The 14,363-nt window shown below is 39.0% G+C and overlaps 1 protein-coding gene across 1 annotated transcript in view; it reads right to left on the minus strand.

Moving 5' to 3' along the window:
- The window catches only part of LOC126183888 (uncharacterized), an 86,230-nt gene extending 72,826 nt beyond the window's left edge, over window positions 1-13,404 (minus strand). The window contains exons 1-2 of the mRNA XM_049926206.1: window positions 13,276-13,404; window positions 12,390-12,583 (exon numbers count right to left, since the gene is read on the minus strand). Of these exons, the coding sequence (XP_049782163.1) occupies window positions 12,390-12,583; window positions 13,276-13,351 (270 nt within the window). The 5' untranslated portion in view covers window positions 13,352-13,404. The remainder of the gene's footprint in view (window positions 1-12,389; window positions 12,584-13,275) is intronic.
- Window positions 13,405-14,363: the final 959 nt, after the last annotated feature.

Here is a 14,363-nt window from a genome sequence, read left to right on the forward strand (position 1 = left end):
ATTCTAGCTTTCACAACAAACGGTTGCTTCATCAGGAAAGAGGGAAAAAGAGGGAAAGACGAAAGGATGTGGGTTTTAAGGGAGAGGGTAAGGAGTCATTCTAATCCCGGGAGCGGAAAGACTTGCCTTAGGGGGAAAAAAGGACAGGTATACACTCGCACACACACACACACACACACACACACACACACACATATCCATCCGCAGATACACAGACACAAGCAGACGTACCACAGAGGTACTGAATGCTCATTGTACTCACAGCAGCAATGAAGAGAATAACTTTGTTGGAAATAACATTTCCATATTACAGCTCCTTGTATGTTGTTTAGTTTTCAACACAGCAGACTTTTTGATCAGAAATTGTAATGACTATTGTATACTGATATACAGAATGCGGTTGAAAGTTCTTTTGTTGCTTGGCACATTCATGAGTTTCTGGAAAGCTGACAAAAGTAAATTTTGATCCAAGAGTAAAGAAATGTTTAAGGCTTGGTTATTGTGTTAATGTACACCATGGGGGGGGGGGGGGGGGGGGGGGGGGAACTAGTGTGATCGGGATGTTATGCTGTATTGGTACACAATGTAGAAATGTATGTTGACATCCACAATATAGTGATGTTTACAGCACATCAGATGAGGAATGGATAAGTACAGTACCAAAAAGGGGTAAAAGTAACTGATGACTTGGATAATTTGTGAACTACCTAGAAACAAGAAAGCTACAGGCACTCATCAGGTTTTCAAAGTAAAGCTTGATGATCTGTAGTTATACACCTAGGCTAGCTGTTGATTATGAGACCATCCAAAAAAACATCCATTAACACCAAAACATATACTCCTGTAGTGAGAATAACAACTACGTGAAATCAATTATACGAGTAATGAAAATTTTACTGGAAAAAGTTAAAACATAAAAGGTGTTTATCACCATGGAAATTCTATGTAAGATGCCTCTGGAATTTAATATAGTGTAGGTCAATTTCAAAGCAGGCACTGAGACCTATGGAATTTCAGATTTTGCAGTTTTTATTTCATTCCTTAAGATCATGCATTCATACAAAGCAATGTTGATGTTAGTACACCTTCAAGAGCTAGAACACTTAAGTTTATATTCTATTTGCTACTGAATGTAAATGATATCATCACATGATACGCTAAAGCTAAAATTAAAGAATTCAAATTAGCTTGGGAAAGAAATTTTACACAGAGGGTCTGGGAATCTGAAACTGGTACTGGGAATTATCACAGAAAAATGACAGGATGCAATAATTTTAAATTAAAATTTTTATTTAAAGACTTTTTGAAAATATTATTTGTAAGAGGTGCTGGTCATTCTTGTTTTTAAGAAAGGTTATCTGATGTATGCAGATTTAATTATAGGCCTGTATTGCTGTCATAAATCTGTTGTACAACTGTGTAACTTGTTTTATGCTCAGATATTACATTCTTTTCATAAAATAAATCTCCACTATAGTAGCCACATGAGTTCTGTAAACTGAGATACCCAATTTGCTCTGTTCGTCCATGACATCGAGAGTTCAGTTAAAGTTATGTATGGATCCTCCTTGTATTTTTCAATATGGCATGGATATAAACATTAGCCTTTGCTACTGGTCAACTTGTTACCACAACCAGATGTTCTGTTTTCACATTTGTTGGCTGCACCAACCCACAACCAGACTGTTACCTTCCAATCTAACAAAGACATCGGGCTGCACTGCAGGACACTCTGTCACCACATCCAAGATTTCAGGGCAGTCCAATATGTAACTTTAGCCAAGAGTGCCATATATAACATGCCCCGGATTCCACCTTGTGCATTGACTTCTAGAGCAGATCGATACAGTTCTGAACTGTCAGTTAGTAAACACAATACATGCTTTTGGAATACTGGGCTAACTATCGATGTTATTAGATGCTGTTGTATACAGGATTGCTGCAACACCAGAAAACTATCCCAAAACGCTGGAACACCAAGAGGATTGATGCGTTTTGTAGGCACTAACAGTTGACCCTCAATGTACATAAAAATAATATACTGTGCATAAACAGATGAAAATAAATGTATTGCTCATAAATATCTGTCATTATTTCATTATGTTACTGCCAATACAGCAATGGAAACAGTGACAACTGCAAAATGTGTGGGAGTAACTGCCCAGACTGACAAAGTGGAATGATCACATTAAACTAGTTATGGCAAAGACCAAGCTGAGACTCACTGGAAGAATTGAAAGAAAATTTAACTTAGCCAGTAAAGAAGTTCAATTTATTCTTAAGTACTGCTTAACAATATGAGACCCTAACAAGGTAGGATTAACAGAGTAGAAAAGATCCAAAGAAGAGCAGCATGTCATATCATGGGTTCAGTTAGCAGGTGTGACAGCAACATAGAAATGCTTATCAAACCCATGATGCAGATGCTGTAAGAAGGCACTGTGCTTCATGAAAAGCATAACTTAAAACTGATAATGTATATTCTTGGAAAAGTGAGGCAATACATTACTTCCTCCTTCATATACCTCATAAACTGACCATACAGGAAAATCACATAAGATAGTACCCTTAAGAATGCTTAATACAGTTGATTTTCTGGTGTACCATTTATGAACAGAACAGGAAAAGACAGAAATGACAGTATTTGCAGACATATCATCTGCCACATACTGCAAGGTGGCATGTGGAATATATAAGTAGATGTAGATGTAATATGCAAGGGAATTCAGAGAGGAAGTGCCTTAAAGCAATTTCACAGGATGTTTGACCTATGTTACTCAAACTACACACCAGACAATGGTTTCATTTATAGAATTACAAGAGAGAATGGCGGGCCAGAACTTACCTTCAACATGTGAAATTCTTAGTACTGTCAACTCATACAGATAAAAGTACAGCAAACTACTCTAGATTTTTGAACTATTAGTTCCTTCCTTAGGGAGGAAAGGGGCTAAGTCAGAGAAGATAAAAAACAATGGGCAGTTCTCTGTTGATTCTCACATCAGGTGAGTCCCTCTCATCCTGGAATATGAACGACTTGTCCTTTTTTTAAACATTCCCCAACCTTGCCTTATTTCCTCCATGAGAATGCTTCGATAACTTCTTGCATCATTAAATGTGTCTGTCTGCAGTACTAATGATTTTACCTCTTGAAGGTATGTCGTTGCCGACTTTTCTCATAATTTTACATTTGCTTCCAATAAACTTTCTTTTCTTACAATTATAATTTTGTTTATTTTATCTGTTGTCAGAATGGTCCAAAGGAATCATTGGAAAGTTTAACCCTTTCAGCTCCTCTGGCTACAATTGTGTACATTAGCTTTTACTGAATCTTTATCTGCAACAAAAATATTTTTTTCCGAATGGAAACCTGAGGTACATATTTATGAATGTTCAACCTTTTCATTGTGTGTAATTGCTGCCAATTGTTGGATATCACTAAGAAAATATCACCAAGTCAATGTAGTAGTGCGCAGCAGGTCGTGACCATGAAATACACAAATGTGGTTGGTTCACTATATTCCACTGCATAATTAGTTATTTTAGTCCATAAAGTAAAACCAAGTGTACAAAGTATGTTTTGAAAATGGGTACATATTTTTATATAAATCTTGCATTTAAAATCATTAAAAAATCATGTAAAAGCATTACTACATGAAGAAAAATTTCCTTCCTCCAGAAAAAATAGGTCTGAAAGGGTTAAAAAACTTATTGTGTTGTATAAAAGGATTGTTAGCTGTTGAAATGTATTTAAAAAATGAGAAAGTACTGAGACTGTGTCAGTATATGATTGGGCTAACAGTTCAAACAAAAAAGTCAAAAGTCAGGTTATACATTTACACTGTTTGGTAATCGGGCATTCCAAAATGAAATCAACCAATAAAAATTTAAAAAAAAAATTGAACCCTGCTGATTTAGAATTTTATAATTTTTTTGTCATTTTTATTCTACCTATAACTGAAAATGATCGTACCTCAAAAGGTATTTGAAGTACAGGCCTCAAATGTATACCATTTTATTCATCTTATTATAGGCTTTAAAAATATGTGCTGCTTCACCAAATGATTAAAATGCAAAATTTACCTGAACCGAAACTTTTTAACATTTTGAAAATTTCATAACTGGATTTTTTTTTTAAATGTACACTCCTGGAAATGGAAAAAAGAACACATTGACACCGGTGTGTCAGACCCACCATACTTGCTCCGGACACTGCGAGAGGGCTGTACAAGCAATGATCACACGCACGGCACAGCGGACACACCAGGAACCGCGGTGTTGGCCGTCGAATGGCGCTAGCTGCGCAGCATTTGTGCACCGCCGCCGTCAGTGTCAGCCAGTTTGCCGCGGCATACGGAGCTCCATCGCAGTCTTTAACACTGGTAGCATGCCGCGACAGCGTGGACGTGAACCGTATGTGCAGCTGACGGACTTTGAGTGAGGGCGTATAGTGGGCATGCGGGAGGCCGGGTGGACGTACCGCCGAATTGCTCAACACGTGGGGTGTGAGGTCTCCACGGTACATCGATGTTGTCGCCAGTGGTCGGCGGAAGGTGCACGTGCCCGTCGACCTGGGACCGGACCGCAGCGACGCACGGATGCACGCCAAGACTGTAGGATCCTACGCAGTGCCATAGGGGACCGCACCGCCACTTCCCAGCAAATTAGGGACACTGTTGCTCCTGGGGTATCGGCGAGGACCATTCGCAACCGTCTCCATGAAGCTGGGCTACGGTCCCGCACACCGTTAGGCCGTCTTCCGCTCACGCCCCAACATCGTGCAGGCCGCCTCCAGTGGTGTCGCGACAGGCGTGAATGGAGGGACGAATGGAGACGTGTCGTCTTCAGCGATGAGAGTCGCTTCTGCCTTGGTGCCAATGATGGTCGTATGCGTGTTTGGCGCCGTGCAGGTGAGCGCCACAATCAGGACTGCATACGACCGAGGCACACAGGGCCAACACCCGGCATCATGGTGTGGGGAGCGATCTCCTACACTGGCCGTACACCACTGGTGATCGTCGAGGGGACACTGAATAGTGCACGGTACATCCAAACCGTCATCGAACCCATCGTTCTACCATTCCTAGACCGGCAAGGGAACTTGCTGTTCCAACAGGACAATGCACGTCCGCATGTATCCCGTGCCACCCAACGTGCTCTAGAAGGTGTAAGTCAACTACCCTGGCCAGCAAGATCTCCGGATCTGTCCCCCATTGAGCATGTTTGGGACTGGATGAAGCGTCGTCTCACGCGGTCTGCACGTCCAGCACGAACGCTGGTCCAACTGAGGCGCCAGGTGGAAATGGCATGGCAAGCCGTTCCACAGGACTACATCCAGCATCTCTACGATCGTCTCCATGGGAGAATAGCAGCCTGCATTGCTGCGAAAGGTGGATATACACTGTACTAGTGCCGACATTGTGCATGCTCTGTTGCCTGTGTCTATGTGCCTGTGGTTCTGTCAGTGTGATCATGTGATGTATCTGACCCCAGGAATGTGTCAATAAAGTTTCCCCTTCCTGGGAAAATGAATTCACGGTGTTCTTATTTCAATTTCCAGGATTGTATATTAATGGTATACTGCTTGTGAATGTGTATATTCCTAAGGGAAAATATTTGTATTGCCAGCTGTATCTTAGCGGTACTTCGTTTAAAAACTGGAAACTATTGTTAAAATGAAATTACTGAGTACTAATGAAGCACATTTCACTTTACTATTTTATAATTGCACTACATTATGCCATATAACAGTTAACATAAATAATATAAGGCTTAGTATGAATTTTCCATTTTAAATGACTTTTAATTTAGAGTAGTTTAGCTTGTATTTGTAGAACAACAGTGTGTGTGTGTGTGTGTGTGTGTGTGTGCGAAAGAGGATCAGGTAGCTGTGTGCATGTGTAACTCATTAAGCACATGTGGTCAGGGGATCAGGTGGCAGGAAAGTGTCAGTGTCATGATTTAAAATGCTTAATCATTCAATAAAACGTTGTAAGGCACATGTTGGAATACAAATACCAAGTACAGCCAACAAAGTGGAGTACTGCACTTGTAATATTCCAACAAGTGGAGTTCTACATTTTATTGGGAAATTAAGACTGTTAAATCATGACACTGGCACATTTGTGCCACTTTGTAATCCAAGGATGTTCATAAAGAATGAAATCAATGGCTAAATAAATGCACTAACATAAAAGTCAAAGTGGTTTTCTTAACATCCATATTCATCAGTTGTGGAAGCACAACATGATCAAATATTACCTCCCTTCCATTTGTTTCAGTGGGGTGAAACACGTATGCCATCAGTCAGTTTTTCTATGTGATATACTATGAGGAGTATGCAGTATAAAAGTGGAGCTTTGCTTTAAAAAAAAAAAAAAATCTTATTTTGCAAACTGAATCCTTCAATTTCCATTGGAAGAACATACAGGCTATCAGATGAAGAACTGTGAAAAGCCTCAGATTATATTGTAAAAGAATGTGTTGCTACATCAATAATCTGTCATTATTGCTTGGGAGAACTAGGTTATGTCATTTGAAAGGAAACTGTAATACATAACAGTAGACTCTAATAAGATTGTTAGTGGATCACCAAATATTTATTTTACTCAAATGTTTAATTAATAATACTGATTAACATTAATGAACCATAGACCTTGCCATTGGTAGGGAGACTTGCGTGCCTCAGCGATACAGGTAGCCGTACTGTAGGTGCAACCACAACTGAGTGGTATCTGTTGAGAGGCCAGACAAACGTATAGTTCCTGAAGAGGGGCAACAGCCTTTTCAGTAGTTGCAGGGGCAACAGTCTGGATGATTGACTGATCTGGCCTTGTAACACTAACCAAAACGGTCTTGCTGTGCTGGTACTGCGAACAGCTAAAAGCAAGGGGAAACTACGGCCGTAATTTTTCCCGAGGGCATGCAGCTTTACTGTATGGATAAATGATGATGGCGTCCTCTTGGGTAAAATAGTCCCCCATTTGGATCTCCGAGCAGGGACTACTCAGGAGGACGTCATTATCAGGAGAAAGAAAACTGGCATTCTACGGATCGGAGCGTGGAATGTCAGATCCCTTAATCGGTAAGGTAGGTTAGAAAATTTAAAAAGGGAAATGGATAGGTTAAAGTTAGATATAGTGGGAATTAGTGAAGTTCGGTGGCAGGAGGAACAAGACTTTTGGTCAGGTGAATACAGGGTTATAAATACAAAATCAAATAAGGGTAATGCAGGAGTAGGTTTAATAATGAATAAAAAAAATAGGAGTGCGGGTAAGCTACTACAAACAGCATAGTGAACACATTATTGTGTCTATCTTAAGACACGAAGCCCATGCCTACTACAGTAGTACAAGTTTATATGCCTACTAGCTCTGCAGAGGATGAAGAAATTGATGAAATGTATGATGAGGCAAAAGAAATTATTCAGGTAGTGAAGGGAAACGAAAATTTAATAGTCATGGGTGACTGGAATTCGAGAGTAGGAAAAGGGAGAGAAAGAAACATAGTAGGTGAATATGGATTGGGGTTAAGAAATGAAAGAGGAAGCCGTCTGGTAGAATTTTGCACAGATCATAACTTAATCATAGCTAACACTTGGTTCAAGAATCATAAAAGAAGGATGTATACATGGAAGAATCCTGGAGATACTAGTAGACATCAGATAGATTATATAATGGTAAGACAGAGATTTAGGAACCAGGTTTTAAATTGTAAGACATTTCCAGGGGCAGATGTGGACTCTGACCACAATCCATTGGTTATGAACTGTAGATTAAAACTGAAGAAACTGCAAAAAGGTGGGAATTTAAGGAGATGGGACCTGGATAAACTGACTAAACCAGAGGTTGTACAGTGTTTCAGGGAGATCATAAGAGAACAATTGACAGGACTGGGGGAAAGAAATATAGTGGAAGAAGAATGGGTAGCTCTGAGGGATGAAGTAGTGAAGGCAGCAGAGGATCAAGTAGGTAAAAAGACGAGGGCTGGTAGAAATCCTTGGATAACAGAAGAAATATTGAATTTAATTGACAAAAGGAGAAAATATAAAAATGCAGTAAATGAAGCAGGCAAAAAGGAATACAAATGTCTCAAAAATGATATTGACAGGAAGTGCAAAATGGCTAAGCAGGTATGGCTAGAGGACAAATGTAAGGACGTAGAGGCTTATCTCACTAGGGGTAAGATAGATACTGCCTACAGGAAAATTAAAGAGACCTTTGGAGAAAAGAGAACCACTTGTATGAATATCAAAAGCTCAGATGGAAACCCAGTTCTAAGCAAAGAAGGGGAAGCAAAAAGGTGGAAGGAGTATATAGAGGGTATGTACAAGGGCGATGTACTTGAGGGCAATGTTATAGAAATGGAAGAGGATGTAGATGAAGATGAAATGGGAGATATGATACTCCGTGAAGAGTTTGACAGAGCACTGAAAGACCTGAGTCGAAACAAGGCCCTGGGAGTACACTACATTCCATTAGAACTACTGACAGCCTTGGGAGAGCCAGTCCTAACAAAACTCTACCATCTGGTGAGCAAAATGTATGAGACAGGTGAAATACCCTCAGACTTCAAGAAGAATATAATCACTGCAATCCCAAAGAAAGCAGGTGTTGGCAGATGTGAAAATTACCGAACTCTCAGTTTAATAAGTCACGGCTTCAAAATAGTAACGCGAATTCTTTACAGACGAATGGAAAAACTGGTAGAAGCTGACCTTGGGGAAGATCAGTTTGGATTCTGTAGAAATATGGGAACACTTGAGGCAATACTGACCCTACGACTTATTTTAGAAGCTAGATTAAGAAAAGGCAGACCTACGTTTCTAGCATTTGTAGACTTAGAGAAAGCTTTTGACAATGTTGACTGGAATACTCTCTTTCAAATTCTAAAGGTGGCAAGTGTAAAATACAGGGAGCGAAAAGCTATTTACAATTTGTACAGAAACCAGGTGGCATTATAAGAGTCGAGGGACATGAAAGGGAAGCAGTGGTTGGGAAGGGAGTGAGACAGGGTTGTAGCCTCTCCCCAATGTTGTTCAATCTGTATATTGAGCAAGCAGTAAAAGAAATAAAAGAAAAATTCGGAGTAGGTATTAAAATCCATGGAGAAGAAATAAAAACTTTAAGGTTCGCCGATGACATTGTAATTCTGTCAGAGACAGCAAAGGACTTGGAAGAGCAGTTGAACGGAATGGACAGTGTCTTGAAAGGAGGATATAAGATGAAAATCAACAAAAGGAAAACGAGGATAATGGAATGTAGTCGAATTAAGTCGGGTGATGCTGAGGGAATTAGATTGGGAAATGAGACACTTAAAGTAGTAACGGAGTCTTGCTATTTGGGGAGCAAAATAACTGATGATGGTCAAAGTAGAGAGGATATAAAATGTAGACTGGCTATGGCAAGGAAAGCATTTCTGAAGAAGAGAAATTTGTTAACATAGAGTATAGATTTAAGTGTCAGGAAGTCGTTTCTGAAAGTATTTGTATGGAATGTGGCCATGTATGGAACTGAAATGAGGACGATAAATAGTTTGGACAAGATGAGAATAGAAGCTTTTGAAATGTGGTGTTACAGAAGAATTCTGAAGACTAGATGGGTAGATCACATAACTAATGAGGAAGTATTGAATAGGATTGGGGAGAAGAGATGTTTGTGGCACAATTTGACTAGAAGAAGGGATCGGTTAGTAGGACATGTTCTGAGGCATCAAGGAATCACCAATTTAGTATTGCAGGACAACGTGGAGGGTGAAAATCATGGAGGGAGACCAAGAGATGAATACACTAAGTGGATTCAGAAGGATGTAGGTTGCAGTAGGTACTGGGAGATGAAGAAGCTTGCACCGGATAGAGTAGCATGGAGAGCTGCACCAAACCAGTCTCTGGACTGAAGACCACAACAACAACAAAAATCCAAGATGAAAGTAATCAAGAATTCCAAAGCCAAAGATCCCCCATGGCTTCATCACTCATCAGTCTAAACAGTCAACTGACTCCAATCCTTTTGTCACTGGCAGATGCAATGATGTCAGACAATGGTATAAATTGGCTGACGGTAACACAAAAGAAGTTACAACCTCACAAAGAGAACAAAACATAGGAGTCTGCCATTTGACCTTAATTTAAGAAGCTAATAAATATGAAATGGGTCTTTAAAACAAAGAAAGATTTTAAAGTCCACAATTTATGCTATAAAGAGTATACAGTAAGAAAAGATTGTCCTCAGTTGCATTGGCTGGAATTTGACAAAACATACACACCAGTTGTACGATATAACTCATTACAGTATTTATTTTCTATGGCTGCTAAACATGATCTTGACACTCATCAACTGGAGTTGTCACGGCTTTCTTAGAAAGTGACTTGTATGAATGGATGTATGTAAAGGTTCTAGAAGTAGATTCATTTATGAAGACATTAAAAGATACTGGTGTTGCAGAACTGAAAAAGGCATTATATGGATCAGAGCAAGGTGGTCACTGCAGGAACTTGAAATTAGGCAATAAGTTGTTGAATCTAAACCTTGAAAGGTCAACAGCTGACCATTGGGTCTATTACAAAAATTATTGTCATACATTTCTGTAGTTGCTATTTATGTGGATTTTCAGTAACAATCCCAGGGAGAAAGAGATTTTCAAATGAAAACTAAGAGAAGAACTCAAGCTGAAACATCTTGGTGAAGCTACTAACTATTTATGTATACTAATTAAGTATCAGGAACTACAAAGAAGGTTGTTTATTGAAAGACCAGACAAACTATGTGGAACAATTCTCCTCAACAGAGTCATCTTGGAAGAGCGTAATCTGATATCTACAAAACTGGACAATTGCTAAGCACTCACTCGTGGTACAAGTTTGCAAGTAGAACAAGTGCAAGAAGCTATGAAGAACATAACCTATCATTAAGCACTGCAAGCTTCATGTAGGCTCGGTTAGGTACAAGGCTGGACTAGCTTATTCAATAGGAATTGCCAGTTGTTTTCATAAACATCTAGGCATACCGCAATGGCAGGTAGTCAAAAGGATTTTTTTATATCTAAAAGGTATGAAGGATTTGAAGCTACTGTTTTCTAAAGCACGACAATGTAATAGATTACTGCGATGCAGACTGAGCTGAGATTCCGAACACTAGCCGACATCTGGCTATTTGTTTACATTTCAAGGAGCAATGATATCCTGGTAGATTGAGAAACAGTTCACTGTAGCTTTTTCCACAACTACAGCAGAATATATGGCTCTGACCTCAGCATGTCAGGAGGCTATATGCGACTTCAAAGGCTAAGCCCAAGAAGGATGCTTTCAAGCTTCTCTGTGACAACGAAGAAGCAACTAACTTGTCTAAGACTAATAGCTACAGGAGTCTAATCAAATGTATAGCCACAAAGACAACTATTTATAAGAGAGAAACAAGTCAGCACAAGTTACTGTGAAGCACTTAGCCTACTTTCAGACCAAATGTTGGCAGAAAAGATTACAAAACCACTGGCAAAGCCTCATCATCATCTGCTGCTTCAAGATTTAGGGCTGAAAAAATAGTTTTTTCTGATTTTTGCAGGCATGATTCTAGATGGAGATAAAAGTTACATATTTGATCCCCCTTGCATTTTTCAATATGCCTTGGAAGCAAACATTAGACTTCACTAATGGTCCTTTTGATACCACAATCAGATTATCTGCTTTCACATCCGTTGACTTCACCAACTGACAAGCAAATTGTTACCTCTCAACCTAACCTAGACCTCGGGCTGCTATATGGATCTGTAGCCACTACGTAGCTCCATTATATTAATGGTAGACTCGTTCCTATTCTTAATGTTCAACTTTATTCTGAAGCAATGAGCCAGACATTAACATGGAACATCTAAGACAAAAAAAAACAAAAAGCAAAGAGTAAATGATTATGTGCACACTAGAGTCTTTGCCACTGCCCCTGTACTGTGCACACGCGACTATTCGTCTGCGTGCTCCCAAAGATCACTCTGTCACAACAACCAAGATTTCAAGGGGGGGGGGGGGGGGGATTCCAATACATAACTTCAGCCTTAGTGGGACTGTGAGAACTGAGAATGCCTCACTTGTTACAAGTATCTTATGCATTGCTACGGTTTAACTATGAATGCTCTATTCCATTATTCTGTGTAATATAATGACAAGAATTCATGCTACAGTGTCGTTTTGTTAATGTGTGTACATTCACACAGAGGCTTACCAACAGTTGTTCTCCTCACACACATTCATCGTAAACAAAAAAGTGATGATTGTGCAGAAAGTGCTATCCATCACATTCTGTATACTGATTCACAAAGTACTGCAGTAGCTACTACATTAGAAATTGCTCATTGGCCACAGCTGCTGATCATGATATAACAAAATTAACGTAGATTACCTTATTGGTCTGTTTGTTACGTATAGCTAGGAGAGTGCGGCACAATTTGCTTGAAGCAGAAGCCGGTGATCCGAAATACACTCTGGACTCAGAGGCAACTGCAACAATGCGTTCTCCAGTTTTCTTGTCACGATAAACTCCACATTTCAGCCTCTCCACAGCATCTGGCAAGAGCTCACCATTTTGAAATGTAACTGCAAACAGTGTATATTTGATATTAATTTACAATTACATGTGCAGCAGGAGCTGCATATGAAGTAGGTACTTGGGCCCCAAAATTACACAGCAAAAATTCAGTTACTGTTTACATGACTTTTGCGACTATTAAGATTAAGAAGATGACATTTTATATCGGCCTCTGATATGAAAAACTAGTGCAATACTTAAATGAAAATAGCGAGGAAAATGAAAGCTACTTATTAAAATTATGACGCTATGGTCCTGTGTGTGATAGTGTCCCCATTGGAGCTCTAACAAATGGGTGTTCAATGCAAGTTTTATAGTGCAAAGTCCACTTTTTCTATTTAAAATTTTCACAGTGGTCAATATCATTGTTCGGATCGACACAATATTTATGCCAACACATGGAGTTCGATCTAGCACGTCTACAAAAACGCCCGCACTACAGCGAACGGTACTAAATTGGTTGTTATGAATAAAGTGCAATAACACACGCAAATAAAACTCTATCACAATAAATAACGCTGGGAACTAAAATAATTGGTTGGCTTGATTAGCATCAAACAAACGTAGCATTACAGTAACTACTAACATAAATAATTTGTCTATTAATACAGCTCAACATTTATGAGATGTCAAAGACAGGATTCGGCGATTGCGGAGAAATGTCTAAAGTTCGGTGAAATGTAATACTGCGTCTGATTACCTACGATAGGATGCCGCTTCTTGGAGAAAAACTGTACATCAGTTATCTCGCATGTTTCTCCTTGCTCACCACCCATGTTTACTGTTTGTGTTTATTACGAAGCATGCCCTGGTGTATACAAATACAAAGATGTTCATAAAGATATCCTACATTCAATGCCGCGCAGCCAAACATGTTCGTATAGAGATAACCCATACTCAAAGTTGATAAAACAAAAACCCCATGCCAGTTGCCACTCATACTGATAATAATAATAATAATAATAATAATATTTATTCAACATCGAATAATCAAATACAACCCCTAGAAATAATACAGTTTCAGGACATCATACAGATTATTCTTCTGAATACGTCAGTTTATAAATTACAAACTAAAGATTTATTTGTATTAATACATTTTACATTTTGATGGATTTTACATTTGGTAGTATACAATCACGATATTACAAATATTGTTTTTATCAACATTATATTAGTTGTAGGTTAATTAAAACTATGAGCTTGACATACTTATGAAGCACTTTTCATACGGATATAATACTCGTCTAGGGAATAAAAAGGGTTTTCAATTAGAATTCTTTTTAGCTGACCTTTTAATTTGTTAGTGGGAAGGGCTGTGAGACTTTTTGCTAGGGCATTGGCTAGCTTCAGCCCAGCATGAAGTGCATTTTTTCATATAAAGCTGTTCTGTGGCTATTTACATGGTATCTGAACTTTTGCCTTGTATCATACTGGTGCAGGTCACAGTTGAAATTTGGATTTATTGTTCTCACAAGCAATATAACTTTCAATATGTATACACCTATAATGGTAAGCACACCTAATTTTGGGAACAGATTCCGACATGATTCTCGAGGTTTGGCACCACAAATATTTCTGATAACTGTTTTCTGTAGTATTAATAATGTACTTAGGTTGGCTTGATTTGTTGCACCCCATATTTCTACAGCATAGTTTAAGTTTGATGAGAATAGGGCATGATAAGCAGTTTTTAGTACACACATGTCCGTACAATATTTGCTAATCATATTTATAGCAAACACATTCTTCGACAGCTTACATGCTAAGGAATCAATATGCATGTCC

The sequence above is a fragment of the Schistocerca cancellata genome, chromosome 1 (assembly GCF_023864275.1).
Source record: "Schistocerca cancellata isolate TAMUIC-IGC-003103 chromosome 1, iqSchCanc2.1, whole genome shotgun sequence".
Lineage (NCBI taxonomy): Eukaryota > Metazoa > Arthropoda > Insecta > Orthoptera > Acrididae > Schistocerca > Schistocerca cancellata.